General features: G+C 37.4%; 4 protein-coding genes across 4 annotated transcripts; 2 read left to right on the forward strand and 2 right to left on the reverse strand.

The window, feature by feature from the left end:
* The first annotated feature begins 4,012 nt into the window (after positions 1 to 4,012).
* Positions 4,013 to 6,346, forward strand: LOC106400998. The gene is made up of 5 exons (XM_013841413.3): positions 4,013 to 4,054; positions 4,150 to 4,639; positions 4,758 to 5,212; positions 5,301 to 5,382; positions 5,571 to 6,346. Exons 2-5 carry the CDS (start codon positions 4,163 to 4,165, stop codon positions 5,709 to 5,711), a joined length of 1,155 nt encoding a protein of 384 aa, XP_013696867.1. The 5' UTR covers positions 4,013 to 4,054; positions 4,150 to 4,162; the 3' UTR covers positions 5,712 to 6,346.
* Positions 6,347 to 6,919: 573 nt separating this feature from the next.
* LOC106398573 (protein FAR1-RELATED SEQUENCE 6-like) lies at positions 6,920 to 8,196 on the reverse strand. Its single transcript, XM_013839105.1, has 2 exons — positions 7,189 to 8,196; positions 6,920 to 7,096 (listed from the first exon to the last, which is right to left on the reverse strand). The coding sequence occupies exons 1-2, from the start codon at positions 8,194 to 8,196 to the stop codon at positions 6,920 to 6,922; spliced, it is 1,185 nt and encodes a 394-aa protein (XP_013694559.1).
* Positions 8,197 to 10,562: 2,366 nt separating this feature from the next.
* LOC106401000 (two-component response regulator ARR7) lies at positions 10,563 to 13,378 on the reverse strand. The gene is made up of 5 exons (XM_013841416.3): positions 12,927 to 13,378; positions 12,752 to 12,828; positions 11,281 to 11,358; positions 11,115 to 11,185; positions 10,563 to 11,019 (listed from the first exon to the last, which is right to left on the reverse strand). Exons 1-5 carry the CDS (start codon positions 13,072 to 13,074, stop codon positions 10,749 to 10,751), a joined length of 645 nt encoding a protein of 214 aa, XP_013696870.1. The 5' UTR covers positions 13,075 to 13,378; the 3' UTR covers positions 10,563 to 10,748.
* A 2,922-nt stretch (positions 13,379 to 16,300) lies between these two features.
* On the forward strand, positions 16,301 to 17,035 carry LOC106398572. The gene has a single exon (XM_013839104.1). The coding sequence runs from the start codon at positions 16,301 to 16,303 to the stop codon at positions 17,033 to 17,035; it is 735 nt and encodes a 244-aa protein (XP_013694558.1).
* Positions 17,036 to 18,563: the final 1,528 nt, after the last annotated feature.

Genomic DNA, 18,563 nt, shown 5'->3' on the forward strand with positions numbered 1-18,563 from the left:
AGCCGAGAATCAGCCTGATCGTGTCCCATCTGGCCACAGGTGCAAAAACTTCATGGAAGTCTACTCCATAGGTTTGGTGAAAGCCCTTTGCCACCAGTCTCGCTTTGTACTTATCCACCTCTCCTTTTTCATTCAACTTGGTCTTGAAGACCCATTTCACTCCTATCACCTTCACACTAGCAGGTAGACTAACCAGCTCCCAAGTGTTGTTATCCTCTATTGATTCAATCTCAGTTTCCATTGCCTTTCTCCATTTGTCATGTTGGATAGCATCTTCAAACTTCTCTGGATCCTCATCTGACAAGAACAGCGCAACTAGTTCTTCTCCATCATCTTCCATGATAAGACCCCTCCCATCAACCACGTAATCTTTCATCCAGACTGGTCTTAGTTTGCTTCTTCCTGCTCTGCTTGTGTCTGATCTTTCTTCTGGTGTAGAGACAGTTCTTTCTCCATCAGACTCAGTGTTATCTCCTTCTTCTGTCTCTTCGTTAGTTGCTGGTGCTGTCACCAGGTTCTCATCCTGATTCCTCTCTTCCTCTTCTTCAGCTTCTCCACATTCGACAAATTTGTCTTCATCAATGTTATCTTCCCAGTTCCACCGCGTTTCTTCGTCAAACCTCACGTCTTTGCTTATTATGATCCTCTTCCTAATAGGATCATAAAGTCTGTAAGCCTTCGACTCCTTGCTTACACCAAACATGACACATCTCACACTTTTCTCATCCAGCTTCACACGCTTCTCATAAGGTATAAGCGCATAAGCCACACAGCCAAACACACGGAGATGCTCTACAGACGGCTTGTGCTTACTCCACTTCTCACTTGGCGTCACTTCTCCCAATATCTTCGTTGGACTTCTGTTAAGTATATGGACAGCATACTGTGTTGCTTCTGTCCAATACTTGATCGGCACCTTCATACCAAACAGCATGCACCTGACCATATTCAGAATGCTTCTATTCTTCCTCTCTGCCACGCCGTTCTGCTGAGGCGTGTATGCGGCTGTCAGCTGTCGTTTGATGTCGTGCTCCACACAATAGTCCTGAAACGCCTTTGAATTGTATTCTCCACCTCTGTCGGTTCTTAGACAGACGAGCAGCTCACCACTCTCCCTCTCAGCGGCATTTTTGAACTCCTTGAAAGTTCTAAGTGCCTCTGATTTCTCTGCTAGAAAGAAGCTCCAACACTTTCGGCTAAACTCATCAATGAAATTGATTATGTACCTCTTGCCGCTTTCAGATGTGGGTGATATTGGCCCGCAGATGTCACTGTGAACTAGCTCCAGTCGTTGTGTTGCTCTCCATAGACTCTTCTTTGGTATCTTTTCTCTGATCTGCTTCCCCTTCATACACACCTCACATACTGTCCCGTTGGTGTTGATCTTTGGTAGACCTTCCACCATCGCCTTTTCTGCTAGTGTTAGCAAACTGTTGTGGTTCAAATGTCCGAAGCGTTTGTGCCAAGTTTCCTCCATTGTCTCCATCGTATTCTGAACTTGGTTTGCCTCCATCGCTTCCTTAGGCTCCCTGACAATAGCAGTTACTACAAACATCCTGTTTGTGGTCATCAGAGAATGCATGATCAGTCTCCGTTGTTGTTTGTGCCAGATCTCACACGTATCTCCTTCAAATATAATCCTCAACCCCTTCTGTTGCAACTGACCGACAGACAGTAGATTGTTCTTCAAGCCAGGCACAAAGTATACTGCAGTGATCACTTGAGTAGTACCATTGATCTCCAATCTTAGGTTACCTCTTCCCTCAACTTGCATTCGCCTATCATCTCCAAGCTTTACTTGTTGTCTGAACTGGCTATCAAACTCTGAAAACCACTCCTTGGTTCCACACATGTGGTTGCTACACCCTGAGTCCAGGTACCACATGTGTCTTTCTTCAGTCTCAACTTGAGTCATCAGCAAAATATCCTCCTCTAACTCTGCATAGTTAGCTGCCTTCTCCCAGCTAGGACATTCGTTTTTGAAATGCCCCATCTTGTGGCACTTAAAGCACTCAATGTTGCTCTTGTCAAAGCTTGTATTTCCTCTGTCTTGTCCTCCACGACCTCCTCTGTAACTGCCTCTTCCTCTGGTTTGATATCCTCCTCGTCCATTGGAGTAACCTGAGTAGCCACCTCGTCCCCTTCCTCCTTCCATCTTCAGGACTTGTTCCTCTTCTGTGTGTTTACTCAGGTTCTGCTCATGTACGAGTAATGAGCTTTGTAACTCATCCACCGACAGCTCCTTGATATCCTTTGATTCCTCTATCGCACATACCACATATGTGAACTTCTCCACAAGGGTTCTTAGGATCTTCTCAACCACCTTTTCGTCTGGCATGTCTTCTCCACGGTTCCGCATGTCATTAGCAACTACCATGACTCTAGAGAAATAGTCTGCGATTGAGTCACCTTCCTTCATCTCCAGGACTTCAAAGTTTCTTCTCAGCCTCTGTAATTGCGCACTTTGAACCCTCTTGTTGCCTTGGTACTTTGCCTTCAGCGACTCCCATATGTCTTTTGCGGTGTCCTTCTTCACAATCGTCTTCAGAACAGTCTTGTCGATGGAGGCAAAGAGATAGTTCTTCACCTTGAAGTCTTTGAGCTTTTGCTCCGCAAGCTCGGTTCTCTGAGCTTCAGACAGTGTCACACTACTTTCATGTTGAATGATTCCGGTATTGATCAGTTCCCACCACTCCTTGGATCTCAACAAATTCTCCATAAGCATTGCCCAATGCTCATAGTCTCCATCAAGCTTTGGTATGCTCAACGAGGACTCCTTTTCACTCATCTCTCTTACTTTCGGATTACCTAGAACTCACAACAGTTTTTGTTAGAGCTCTGATACCACTTGAAACTCTTTGTAAACTGAAAATACTTTTCTTATAGAATGAAGGCAACATAAGAGTTGCTTAAATAACAAAGCGTACAGATACTCCCGACAGTTTTGGTAAAGTCTTAACCACTTCTTATAGTAGAGGAAGACTTATTCAAATAACTTAAAGCAGAAAATAATTCAAAACTACCAACTAAAGACTCTACCAACTAAAGACTCGATCTTTTATTTATTAAGGTGGTGGTCGCGAGCTTGAAGACAGGTACAACGTCGTGGTGTGGGGGTGTTGCAAGCCGAAGACTGGTCAATGGAGAGTAAAGACGAAGCTTCATGGTCGTTCCCGTCGGAGTTATCAGCCAGGAACGGGGAGAGCTGAGAAAGAGTGAAGACAAGGACTGGAGCTAAGGGTCACCGGAGAGCATGGCGGCGGCGGTTTGATAACGATCTCTTTGTCGGTTCTCTAGGGCTTCTTTAGTTTTTCGGTTTAATTGTCTGGTTTCTTATTTTATCTGATTGTATCTGGTTAACCACCATTCCCGGTTTGGGACAAAAATTAATACTACTAATTTGTTTTAAAAAATTACTAATAGTAATAATTTTTTTTTTTTTTTAATTTTTTATTTGGCATGTAGTCGTGAAAATAGTGGCAAAATCAGTCAGTAATTTGTAGCAATTCAGTAGTAAAATTTAGTGACAATTTAGCAACTGATCTGCGACTGGTTAAATCAGTCACTAAACAATCGTTATTTAGCGACTGAATTGCGACTGTTTTATTTATCAGTCGTAAAACAGTCGTAAATTTTTGTTTAGCGACTGATTACCTACTGTTTTTGCGGTCGGGAAAAACATGTTTTCTTGTAGTGTCCGCTTTACTTATTTGTCTATTTTAGCAACTGTCATCATAGGTGAGGATGATAAAAAGGAGCTTCGCTTAAACTTTCTCGTATGGTTTTCGACTTGCCCAAATTTGAGAAATATTCGTGGGGGAGAGAGGCTTTCAAGCGGTTGATTGCTTCAGTGAAGCGTGTAAACTTGAATGCTAACTCATACACACTAGATGGATTTGTTCAGACGCTTCAAGTATGGGCTTACAATGTCGTCCCAAGCCTCGGAGCAAAGATTGGACGTCCATCAAACATTGACGGTCCTCCTATTCTGAAGTTTAAAGGTCTAAAAGGAACAAATAACATTGATATCAATCTCGTCTCAGTTGCTGATACGGTATGCGAAAAGCCCAGGTGTTTTTTGTTGGAGTTATTCATTTTAATTTGTCTTGAAAAAGTAATAATTCTGTTTTTTTTTGTTTGAATTTGTAGGATAACATCAGGAATGTTTTTATCAATCAGGAATGTTTCGGATGATAAAGTTGTCGACAAGAAGATTGACGCTCTCCTACAAGCCATATGCAAAGAAGGAGGTCTGGGACTTGTGACTTGGGTAGAGCATGGCACAAAAAACATCCAAATGGAAAAGAACACTGGAGAAGAAGTTAGAGGAGAAGCTGAAGAAGAAAACGAAAAAAGTGATGATAAGGAAACATCAAGGAAACGAAAAATAAAAGTGAGGATAGATAGCACGAAGAAACTGAAAGCACCAGAGTCGAGTGTTTCTGATAGTTCTATCGAGCACACTGAAGCATTACACATGAAAGCAAAACTTGAGCAACAAGCAAAAAAGGTAGAAACATTGGAGTCTAAATTAGAAGAGATGGGAAAACAGCTTCAGAGCTTTGAGACAATGAAATTAAGGGTTGACCTTTTGGAGAATGAATTTATGCTACTAAAAGAGAAGTCAAAGACTAATGAGGTAATTATTATTATTTCTAGGGGAGCTTTCTAGTATTCAACACGATGCATTTTTGGTGACCGATTATTTTTTGAAAAAGTACTGTTTACTAGCTAACGTGTGTCATTTTAATACATAGATGTTCAAAGTACCACAACTTAAAGATGAAGACATATCTACAGACAAAATGTTTGCTAAGAAGGCTGTAAGAGACAGAATGGTCGAATCCGATGATGAGAGCACAGTGGATGGATATCCGATGTTGAACACTCAGAATACGCAGCCTCAAAAATCATCGCCTCCAAAGATAATTCAGCCCACTGCTTCTATTGCAGAAAAGTTTATCCAGAGAAAAGTTGGGCAAACGTTAAAGGTTATGGGAGTTGACCAGCCTAAAGTTGGGAGAGAAAAGAGCACAAGGGTAAAGAATTTGGGACCAGCTCTACAGACACCATTTAGAGGTATCCTACCAAATTTAGATAACAACAAACAAGATAACCAGCTAAACATTATGAGGGGACGTGGATATGATCCCTTTGCACCAGTGGATATGCAAAAGGTTAAGATTCTGGATGATTGGTTGCAGTTAGACGAGTAAGTTATTTGTTTCCTAACTTTTATGGTAGTGGTGCAATAACAAGTGTTATCGTTACTCATATATCAATGTTTTTCTTTCATGCAGGGAATATCCAATAGGCTCTCAAAACAATGGTGTAGAATTCTTTAAAATTCTCCGAACTCCTCAAAACTGGCTTAATGAAGAGGTTATTGTTGCATGCATGTGATTTTTTACGTTATCTTCATGTTCAAGCAACATTTTAATTTCTCATAAAACTTGTTCTTATTTGGCAAATCTTTTTGTAACATCATATAAATAGTGCCATGAACTTGCTGCGTTTGAGATTTATGAAGAATCCAAAAACTTTCAGAAGTGACAGGATTGTTTTTACAGATACTTATTTCACCGTCGTGTGGACCCGAAGTTATAATGAGTTTTTATCAGCGCAAGATCTGCCTATTTTCCCCAATGGAGCACATGATTATTGTTCTGGAAAACTACCAGCATTTGCAGGGACTGGGAAAAAGTGGATGATCGACGTTGATTATATTACGGTGTTCTCTTTGTCAATAACAACCACTGGGTAGCGATTTATATTTCTATTCCTAACCGTTGTTTTGAAGTCTTTGACTGTGGGCTTAAAGTAGTACAAATGAGCAGATCGTCAAAGCAGTTAAGCCATTCGCTCATATGCTACCGCACTTACTTCGAGCTTCAGCTCCACCATCAGAAAGGCCAAAGATGAGTGTCGAACAATATAAGATTCGAAGACCACGGCAAGGGATTCCTCAAATGCTGAAAACAGGTGATTGTGGAATTTATGCAATAAAGTTCGTTGAGTGTCATGCACTAGGTTCTGAGTTTAGGACACCTATATCTGATGAAAATATCAAGATGGTTAGAGAAAAGCTTGCCGCAGAAATATTCGAGGAGACTGAACAAGATGGTCACACAGTTTCAAACCCGCTCCCGTTTCAATCAAGCGATCGTGAGTTGTTATATCCGTATTGAAGTTGCATTCTTAATTTATTGTTTATGCATTGTACGCTTATATGACTTTTCACTTGGACTTCATTTTTTTTATTGTTTTGACTCATATGGTTTATGGGTTTGCAACATTCGAAAGCCTGCAATTTCTTTAAAATTATTGGCTCATATGTTTGGTGACTCATGTGTTTAGTGACTCAGGTTATGGGTTTGCACTTTCGAGACTGCATTTTTCATATTATTATTCTGAACATTCTGCTGAGTCATAATTTGCAACTTTCATATTATTATGGCTTTTCAAATTTCGTAAGTATACAAAAACTAGTCATAATTTGGAAAAAAACAAGAATATGAAAATAAAGTATAATACCAAGCTCAATATAAATAAGAATCTGCAAAATCATGTATAATCATTTAAAACAAGCTCAATATAAAGTAAGAAGCTGCAAAACCAAGTATGATCAGAATTTTGAAATTAACTATGTATCTAAAATGCTGAATTGTAAATGCTTCTCAGCCACCTTTGCAAGTGGCACGATTATGTCCAGCTTGCTTACATTCTGAGCATGTGTACAGCTTGCGCAACTTTTGGGTTGGTGGTTCATTGTAAACCTTCTTGATTTTCATCTTTTTCAACTGTTGTTGTTTGCCCATCACTCTTTCAAGTGCAGAAAGATATCTCGACTTCTTTGGCCTACCTACTCCACGTTTTACATCTGGTGGGATACATTTTTTCATTGGTAATCTGCATGAGGTTACGACTCAACATCCACCGGATTAACGGACTCCGCATACGCACCGGACAAGTTACTTTTTGTGTAGTACGGATGTACTAGAGTTTGTAAATGTAGATTTGGTCGCTTATCAGCAGAAGCAAGAGCATGTTCACATGGTATCTTATCAATATCATATTTACGGCAAGTACAGCTCCTCTGTTACAAATACAAAACAAGTTATGCAAATTACTACAAAACTAATATACTTTTGAGTAATAAAATAACAATTATGAGACCGTAAATTGTACCTCTCGTATGTCCACGACACAATCAAGTGCACCACCAGTTACATGGCTACGATATGCGTTTATGTGTTGCACAGTGAGAGTATTACCAATCTTGCATCTATACGTCAAAGTTCGTTCAACCCTTGGCGTGAATAATGTTTGTAGTGACATAGCATGTTCTCGTCGTTCCATAAACCATCTTGAAATCACCTTACGCACTTCGTCCAGAAAAAATGCAATAGGATACTCGCGAGCGTCTTTGAGAACCTTATTGATAGACTCAACAATATTGCTTGTCATTATATCATACCTATCTCCTTGAAAAAATGCACGAGACCACAAACGAACATCAGCCTTCTCCAAATATGCAGCAATGGCAGGGTTTTCTCTTCGAATCTCATCAAATAACGCAATGAACTCAGAAACCCTGTACACCTTTGCAGCCTTTTTAACCAAATTTAGTGTACTGGAGTCTTTGTATTTTTTTAGAAGATTCTGATGCAGATGATAGTTACATATTCCTCGATGAGCTAGTGGGAATACCTTTCTAACTGATTTTCGAATGGATTTGTGTCTATCAGAAATTATTGCCAAGTCTTCTCGGTCCCCATAAACCAAACGCAGCTGATTTAGGAACCACTCCCATGAAACATGATTTTCTGAATCAACAATCCCGAAAGCTAGAGGAAATATCCCACCATTTCCATCTTGTGAAGCGGCAACGAGTATAACACCTTTGAATTTTCCTTTCAAATGAGCTCCATCCACAACTATCACATTTCTTATAAATTGGAAACCAGTGATACATGCACCAAATGCAATGAATAAGTACCTAAATCTGTCTTCCTCATCGCAAACAAGTTTCGTAATTGTACCTGGATTAGCCGCCTCGATCTTTTGCAAATAGAAAGGCAAATACTCGTACCCGCTCTCCCATGTGCCTCTTTCTAGCTCACGTGCATGTACTAAGACTTTGTATGCCTTCCAATAATCAATATCAATACCATACATAGCCTTCATGACATCCATAATGTGAATCGGTCTAATCCCAAGACCAACTTTCCCAAATTTTCCCAAATACAACTCTCCAATACATTTTGATGTAGCTTGTCGATGACGAGAACACCTATTTGTAGCAGGGCACGTATGAATGTCAATGTACTTTCGAAAGGGCCAACGTGCTGATATGTGTACTAACGGACAGTCCTCGTGGGCGAAAATCACCCAAACAGTCCACGTTGACTGTCCATCAGTACACAGTTGTCTACTGACGGACAGTCCTCGTGGGCGAATATCACCCGAACAGTAAACTCAGAAGATGCTTTCATTACTGATGCACGAATCTTCCAAGAACAACCAGCAACAAAGCATTTCAGTGCCAGCAAAGTTTTTTTGGACTTATACGTTGTATAATCAAAATTCTGAAATATCGTGATCATACGCAACTTATTTTGTAACTCTACCTTGGTACTAAATATTTGCCCCACGCTGATACGCTCCAGAATCTGCAAAATATTTTGTGTACCTTCTAAGCCACCAACTATTTGATTTTCAGTTTCTCCGTTAAAAGACATATCTGAATCAAATCCAAAGCTACCATCTCTAGAACCACGACTTATTTCATCTTCAGAAATTTCTTCAAAAGTACTACTTTGAATCTCATCTTCCCCATTTACATATGGTATACCACTTTGTGCCTCGTCTTCCCCAGACCCATCAAGGGTACCACTTCTTTCTGTATCATTGCTACCTCCATCAAGAGTACCACTTTTTCTTCATATTCACAAGTTTTATTTAAATTGCTACTCATTTCCTCAACTACGTACCTGCAAAATAAATGTCTATAGAGTATTAGCTAGTCTACTAATAATATGTAGATATAATATAAATCTGCCAACTGATATCTAGTCTACAAAAACATATAGATATAATATAAATTTGCCGATTGATATTCTAGTCTACCAAAAGATGTAGACATCATGCAAGTCAACAAAGCATGTAGACTTTATGCAAGTCTATTAATACTTCAAGGACAAAATACAAGTCTACAAAATTAACATGTTAAGTCTGCTATATCGTGTGGACTTAATGTTAATCCACCGATTATCAGCAGACAACATACCAATCAAGCATACAGTGTATGTCGATCATCAGTAGACATAGAACTAATCTACGGATTATGAATGTCATGTCTGCAGAAACATGTAGTTATTACGTAAGTCTACCAAATTCACATGTAGAGTCTGCCATACACATGTAGATATTTTGCTTATCTGCCGACTATAAGAAGACAACAAACTAATCTACGGGTTTCGAATTTCATGTCTGTAAAATCATGTAGACAATATGTAGCCATTACACAAGTCTACCAAATGCATATATAAAGTCTGTTATACATGTGTAGACTTTATACTAATCTACCTACTATAAGCAGATAACAAACTAGTCTATAGGTTTCGAATTTCATATCTGTAAAATCATGTAGACACTATGTAGCCATCACACAAGTCTACCAAATTCACTTGTAAAGTCTGCTATACATGTGTAGACGTTATGCTAATCTACCTATTATGAGCAGACAAGTGGTTGCAGAAAATAATATGTCTAGCAGTTTGGATATTCATGTCTATCATCTAATTCAGTGAGCAGTTGCAGACAAAATACAAGTCTACCGAAAATTTCTAGTCTACTTTGAACGGTTGGTTCGAAGTTTCTAGTCTACCAAAATTTGATAGGTTTTACATTCTTTTCATCTTCTACATATATAAGGATTACACATGAGATGTCAAAAAAAAGTTCACACATATTACCTTGATCTTGATAGATGTTCAATCCTGGAATTCCTTTTGTACGTTTCTAAAGTAAATAGGTCTACAAAAAATTTGGCAATATTAGAAACAAAACATAAACAGTGATCTATGAATGATATTATAAATACTAGAACTGATATAATAATGGTCATAGAATTTTACTAACTTCTCGGTGAGTCTAAACTTTTGCTTTGATGAAAAAATTGTTTTAGTTTAAAATGATGTCTCAAAAAGATGAAGGTGTAACAATGGTGATTTTTCAAAAAAGTTATTCTTTTTTTTTTACAGATAGGATGAAAAAAACAATCAATGTTGTTTTTAATGTTATATCCATATTTAGCATTATTGTTAATTAATTAGATTCGAATTTTGATCAATTTATTTAAGGAAATTAATTATTCTTTTAATTTTATATGGTAGAATCAAGAAAATAAATTATGTACTTAAGGATAATATAGTAAAAGTTTCTTCATAAAATCTTGAAAATTTTATAGAAGTTATTTTAGCTATTTTCTATATTCTTAAGGTTATTATAACAAATGTCCCTATGATTTTTGTATTCATTTTGATATTAAACTTATGTTATTAGTGAAACATTTTTAAATGGTTGTTATTATGGAACCAAACAATATTTTTTAAGAACTGCCCCCCTTTTATGTTAAGCAACACTGTCTTTGTATTAACCCAAAAACAAAATCTAAAGAACAAAAACAAAAACAGAGATGAGGAATATTAACAGACATTAGCCAAGGTCTTGGCTCTATATATATTTCAAAGGAGTGAAGAAAACTTTTCATCTGCTGATTTCATCTGTTTTGAAGATGGAAAGTCCTTGGCAGAAGAATCATCATGAGTTGATGATGATGGTGATGGTGATGGTGATGGTGCATCATCAATGTATTCTGCAAGTTTTCTCTTGTTAGAATGGCTTAAGGTTTTGCAATCCTCTGCTTCATTTCTCATTATAAGTTCTTTTATTCGCTTTACATCAGCTAGTTTCACCGGTTTTAACAGAAAATCCTCTGCTCCTTCTCTCAGACATCTGAAACGAAAAACAAGATAAGCCACATAGGTTAGATCATAGTGAGACAAAAAATGATCTACTTTGTATTATTACACATTTACAGAAACACTTACTGTTCTATACGAGGTAAGATGTTCTCGGATGACATAATCACAACTGGTATTTCTCTGAAGACGGAAGATTCCTACACATATCAATGGAATTTGTATGAGCATTAGATAAGATTTATTTAAAGAGTTTTCTCAGATTGATAAAATCAAAACATATTATTATTATTACCTTAATCTTCTTGAGAAGATCATATCCTGTTAGTCCTGGCATTGAGTAATCCGTCACTATCAAATTCACCTTCAAATCCTGTTATAAGAAATATCACACAGGATTGTTTATGAAACACTTCAACAAAAATCAGATCTTAACTACTACCAAAACAATTAATAAATAAGGTCTTGTATTTTTTTTTTTGTAAAAATATAAATAAGGTCTTGTTATTATTATTTTCCTGACAAGAAGAAAAGAGCAAAAGTTGCAAGGTTCTATCCTTAGACCATCTCCAATGTATTTCTCTATTTTTTCCTCTATAATAGAGAAACTCTATAATAGAGGTGAGTTTCTCTCCAATGTATTACTCTATTTTTTCCTCTAAAAAGGAATATTCTTGAAAGATTCTTTTTTTATTTTACATTTCACACCTCTAACTTGTAAATGTTGAAAATTAACCCATTCATTATACTTTTTGAATTTTTTTCATAATATTGCAAAAATATTTAAATTAAACATTTTATTACAAAAATACATTAGACAAAAAAAATAAAACAAAGTACCATTATCTAACAATCATTATTACTAATTTTTTTCCCATAAATGATCAATTAATGCATTACGAAGTGAGAAATGAACTTCTTTATCTTTGATTTTTCTGAATCGACTTAGAAACTCTTGGAATCGGTTATCTTCATTATCTGGTATTTGGACTTCCGGAGGTGGAGCTTCTCTTCTAATTCCAATCGGTGCATCGAGATCACGCTCATCCTCAATAATCATATTATGTAAAATTATACATGTAGTCATTATATCATGTAGTACTTTTTTTTTCCAAAAACGTACCGGTCCTTTCACAATCGCAAAACGTGATTGTAAAACTCCGAATGCACGTTCTACATCTTTTCTACATGCTTCTTGTTGTGCTGCAAAATATTTTTTCTTTGGACCTACTGGCTCATGAATAGTTTGCACTATGGTTGACCATTTCGGATATATACCATCGGCCAAGTAATAACCCATATTAATATGTTGTATTGATTAATATTTAAATAAAAAGTTTTTGACTTTTAAATAAAATAATAATTTTTTATTTTATTTTAATTATAATTGACTTTTAAATAAATAATATTTTTTATTTTAATTATAACTATAGTTATAAAAATTAATAATTAGTACGTAACCAAAAAGGTGTGATTTTATATGTAAGAATTGTATTTCTTCGTACATAAGTATTTTAGTTACAATCATAAAATATTAGAGTACTATTTTGTAAATAAAAAAGTTTGCCTCTATTATAGGGGAATGCTATTTTTTCCCCTAAATATAGAGGAAAAAATAGCAATCTCTATTTTAGGGGAAGAAATAGGAGTGGATTGGAACTGATTTTACTCTATTATAGAGTTTAGAGGCAAATATATGGAAGGGTTGGAGATGCTCTAAGTTAGAGGATCTATCAGTAACCAAACAGATTTGTAAAGAGAGCTACCTTAAGACCAGAAGCTCCTTTGTCTCCATCTAAGCCAAGGTACTGCAAAGCCCTAGCCCCACTCTCTACAGTAGTCACTGAAACAACAAATAAGATTTTTATTTAGGCAAAGAACGACACCCACACATCAGAGAAGGGAAAACATCGAGAGAGTGAGACTCATATTGTTATATACCTTTACAGGCTGAGATTCTCAGCAATCTCTCTATGACTTTACGATCCACAATACTATCATCGACGGCAAGAACATGCAACTCTGGTGAAGTAACTGACATATCTCCACCGGATGGGATCTCCATCCTCATGACCTCACCAACTGCCATTGTTAACTCAGAAAAGAGATGAAGACTGGTTGTAATAAAACGAAGAGGAAGCTTTGGATTAAAGGGAAAGAAAAATCTCAGAAATCAATGTGATGTGATGGAGTAAGAAGAAGTAGAAAGAAAAGTTAGGTTAGGTGACATAAATATAAAGAGGTGGGGTTGGAGTAGAGAGATTCGGAAAGATCGGATTTTGCTGGTGAGATCTTTGAAGAGGAAACAAAATCTTACATTGGGTCAAGTGTGATGTTGTGTGTTGGAACTTGTCAGATTTTTTAAATATGTTTTTGTAGTAATAATATTTTTGTGTCTGAAGGTCAAAATCTTTGGGCACCGAATCTTTTTTAAGATTTCGAACATCTTTGTTTGGTCTGTTTCTTTCAATCCGACAGCGACTACTCGCTCATGACGTGGAACTTTCCTTCTTCTTTTAGTAATTATCTCTATTTTTCGTTATAGACCAGTCGACTAAAATAATCACCGATAATCGTTTTAAATCCTTTTCGTTTATTTTTATTTAGTCCCCTAGTTTTTTTTTTTGACTGATAGTCCCCTAGTTAGACCAATTGAAATACCCAACTTGATCATACAATCACAAGCCAATATATATTATTATTTTATAAATCGACATAATCATTTATAGAGATAAACTCTTATATTTTTGTATAATAATATTTTATAAAATTTTATTGATGCTCTATTAAATTCGAATCCAAATAATGATGCCATAACTTTAATCTATGCTCAAAATGGATTATTTTAATTTTTTTTTTTTTTTGCTAACCGAGTATCCTAGCCCTACCGAAATGGTCCAGACTAGAGACCGAAGTGAGCATGGACGCTGCCAGGGCGTCACCATGTGGCTCACCGTGTAACGGTCTTCGGTCTCGGGTGCTGCAGCCCACATGTAAATTCCGCAGTGGCCAAGACTCGAACCCAGGGACGGACACTTCCAGCTGGAGCTCCTGCACCACTAGAGCAAAGCAACTTGGTTGGATTATTTTAATATACTCTAAAACTTTGGTCTTTTATTATATATTCAAATATTACGAGGTTAACTTAAGCTTCTCTTGAAAATAATTATTTTTCGGCAAAAGGGACATTTATTTAATTGTTGACATCGTTTTCAGTTTAGTTTCCTTTATTAAATTATGTTTTTTGTGTGTGTAAAATGCACTCTGTTTAGTGGACCATTGTGTGATTTGTGAATCTCATTTGCTTTCTGGACAAAATCTTGACTGAAAATAAAATATGGAAAAATAATTGGGATGAAGATCCTTTACGTGTCTCTATTTCATTTTCAACATATTCTACCAATAGCAAGATGAAAGGCAATACATAGGGGTGTCAATTCGGGCCGGGCCGGGCTGGGCCGATCCAAACCCGCTAAGCCCGTAAATATTTGAGTCTGGCTCGGCCTGGTCCAAAAATATTTTGGGGCTAGAATTCAAAGCACGGTCTAGTTCTTGTAGGGCTATTGGGCTTTTCGAGTTTTTTTGGGCTTTTCGAAAAATAATTTGTCATTGTCACTTTCATCGTTTTAATATATGTTAATTTTCATTAAAAAAACAGTTTCATTTTTTGTTTTAAAATATAAAATGAGTTAAAAAATTTTTTTATCAAAAATATTTTATTTTTTCGTATGCTTTAAAAACATATTATAAACAAACCAATTTAATATGATTTAAATAATCAAATATAAATTAAAACTAAACATATATGAAAACAAAATTTATGATAAACATGGTCAAACGTTTCATACTTTGTATATTGAAAAAAAAACATGTCGTAGATAAAAGAAGAATGTACATTTGCAAAATTTAAAATGTGACAATACTAATAATGATCAAACAATAAAATCATTAACAACTTTTATATTTACTTTATTAGAGTGGATAAAAATATCAAAATAACATGCCAATACTAATAATCGTTTGGATTGTAATAGCAATAATATTTAAGTTAAAATATAAAATTTTAGATTTTCGGGCCTGACCTAGCTCAAACGGATTTAGGCACAAAATACCCAAAGCTCAGATGAGTTTAGTCCGAAATGCCCAATTTTTTTGGGCTGATAAGACTAAATCCAAGCCCGGCAATTTTCAGGGTTGGACGGGCTTGGATTACGGACTAGGACCCAGTTCGACATGGCTAGCAATACATACACGATTTTGTTTCGAATTAATTAGTCATGCAATAGACTATGTCGGTATAAATTGCAAATATACAAAAAGTAGATTACATATAAACGTATATCACAGACTATAAATGAGTTCCTACATAATATTCATAAAAAAAAAGTAGAAATAAGACCCAGAACAACATAGGTTATATGATAACTTCGGTAACGATTTGTTCGTTTTTTTTTTTGTTTTAACATGATTACCAAACAAAAAACGTAGTCATTTAGCTAGATAACCAGCATTTAGCTGGGGGCCTGGGGTGCTATACTTCTAACGTAGAATCTTCAAAAGTTATGGAAGAGATGATCCTTTAAAGTTTATATTACTTAAAATCTTCTAGCTAATTGTGAGAAAAATACCTTATAGCCAATTGTGAGAAGACTTAGTCAACATAAAATAAAAGATTTGGTTTCATAAAATAAGAATCATACAGTTTTGTCCATATCGATTTGATAGGTATCTGAAAATAAAATTCCAATACGATGGCCTTAACCTTTTCTTTTGGTTGAAAATAAGACGGCATTCACACCTAAAAGCTCCGAAGACAGAATTGTTTACAGATACAAGTCAATTAAAAGTTATGGAAAAGGAAAAGTAAAATATTGTGATGTTTTCCGCACGTTAATCATTTATTCTTACGATCTTAAGGACGATGGAGCCGCCGCTAAGGTTTTAAGGCGATTTTGAAGACGATCGCGGATCTGGCCGTATCTCATCGTTTTGGCTCGTTTCGAAGAGATCGGCAGGTAGGAAATGAGAGGGAGACTACCGTTTACCGTGTTAGCATACCACATAACCTAGTTTTGACGAAAGCGTGATCCAAAAGAAATCTAGGCTTCTGGTTTTGATACGACTATTTCCCCTAAATAGAGTGTTTTTGATCGGTGCTGCTCAGTTATGTCTCAGTCTAGTGGTACCAGATACAGAGGGGAAAGCTCACGATATGTGAGAAAACCTACACTTGAAGAACCATAGATCATAAAGGTCCCGACTTTTGACTACTCGGATCTCATCGAGAGAAGTTTAAGCTTACACTCGTTGGAAGGATGTTCCATAAGGATGGTAGAAGTGTGGATGCGCTCCTGAAGCACATGCAAAGAAGATGCATCTGGGACGTGGAAGGAAGAGTCAGAGGAACCAATAAGTTTCAACTGGATTTTGAGAAAGAGGAGGACCTCCAAAAGGTTTTGAATAAGAGACCTGGCCACTTTAATAAGTGGAGCTTTTCCCTCGAAAGATGGATCCCAACAATCAAAGAAGATTTCCCCAACAACATGACGTTTTGGGTAGAAGTGGAGGGGATCCCAAGCCACTACAAAAAAAAAGAAAAAACATTCTGGAGTATTGGGAAAGCCCTTGGCACTGCAGATAAGGTGGATGTCCAAGGGAATCGACTGAGAGTTTCCATCAATGGAGATGAACCCATCCACTTGGAACGAAAAATAAGTTTTGACAATGGAGATGTGGTAGCGGTAACCCTAAAGTATGAAGATCTTCATCGCTACCGCTACACGTGCAGGAGAATATCTCATGAGGAAGGTACATGCCCTGAATTGAATGAAGATCAACGGGAACGTAATAGGATAGCCAGATTAGAAGTTAAGGAGAAAGAAGAGATAACAAATAGAGAAGCCTTTTCGATTCCACTTCTTCGCAAGGAAGGGCGGGCTCTATCACCACTGCAGGAAAGGAACCAGCTAATGAATCAAAGAGAGAGCGAAAAAAGATATCAGAGACAGTCGCCAAAGAAGGATTCATTCACGGAAAATGCAGACCTCTGAAACTCAATTTCTGAAAAACGTGCCCTGCACTCCAAGAATGTGTGGAACAGAATTGAGAAGGGAAATATGGAGAACTATCCCCGGAATCGGGAGAGATACCATCCTTACCAGTAGAGACGCGAACATTCTTCTTATAGAACAGAAAGACAGAAGCCCCCTACAGAATGGCGGATCAGAGGATCAAATAGACAGTCTCGAGAGCAGTCTTATAGGAGGTCTGAGACCGGAAGCTACAACACAAGAAATGGATCACCATCGGATTCAGCGAGAACAGTATCTGATTCCTATCTTCCTATGAGATATAACGATCGGGAACGCTACAGGGAGCAGGATAGACAATCCCAAAAACTTCGATACAAAACCTGGATTGGAATGGAGACCGGTGCAGAGATCAACATAACCAGTGAATGAGAGGGCCTCTGTATGAGCTCATGATCATGCCTTAGAGAGACGCGAAATTGTAGAAACAGATGAGGAAAAAAGAAGAAGAGTTAAAGGGAAAGCCCATGCTATAGACGATGAAGGAATTCCACGTCGTATGGTCGAGGGACCATCGGATGGCCCCCTGCGGATCAGAGAAAGAGAAGATGGAGAAACTGCTCGCAACCAGACGGATCAACTTCAAATATCAAGGATAAATAAAGATAATAATACAGATGTAATCCCTCAGACTGAGGGGGCATTAGCTAACAGGAGTAATGAAACTCCTGAAAGGAGAAAATATCAGGAAGAAGATGATGTCTCAATGGAGGATGGAGAATTCAATAAGATGGTAGACTACTACAATGAGCTTGGTATGGCTGAAGAAATGATCGACGAGGATGACATGTTGGATGATATAGTGGTGCCTGAGACACAAATGATGGCTGTAGAATCAGAGAACGAGCAGATTGAAGCAATAGCTCAGCTTAGGCAGAAGGTGATATCCAAAGATCATACTTCAAACACAAGGCAGAACAAAGACCCCCCGGACCAGAAACAGAGTACTCTACCACATGACGGCAGAATCGAACAAAACACTCCAAGGGGTCTTCTAAAAGGGCATGAGAAAACATGTGTGAAAAAGTGACTCCAAGAAGTCGTGATACTAAAGGTATTGCTGCATCTCGAAAACTGGCGGCCAAGGGACATATGTCACCAATGAGCAAGGGGATGAAGAATTCTCGACCTCCAATGAGTGGACGCCAAGCAGCAAAGCAAGTCCCCCACTCTGGGGTATTTCCCTCTGCTTTAAAAAGTAGAAAACCAGTGTCTCTTTCAAGTTCGGTGATGTCCCAGAAACCACCCAGTACGCATATATGAGTGCAATCGCATGGAGCTGTCAAGGGGCCGGAGCCTACTTGACCAAGAAACACCTGAGAGAGTTGCATCGCTGTTTTCATCCTACTTTTCTTTTTCTTTTTGAAACAAAAAACAATTTTTCCTTTTTGCAAGACTTTATGTCGGAGTTTGGTTATGATCATTTGTTCACCGTCGATCCTGTTGGGCGTAGCGGTGGACTAGCTTTGTTTTATATGGATGCTTCTGA

This window comes from Brassica napus, chromosome C5, assembly GCF_020379485.1.
Source record: "Brassica napus cultivar Da-Ae chromosome C5, Da-Ae, whole genome shotgun sequence".
Taxonomy (NCBI): Eukaryota; Viridiplantae; Streptophyta; class Magnoliopsida; order Brassicales; family Brassicaceae; genus Brassica; species Brassica napus.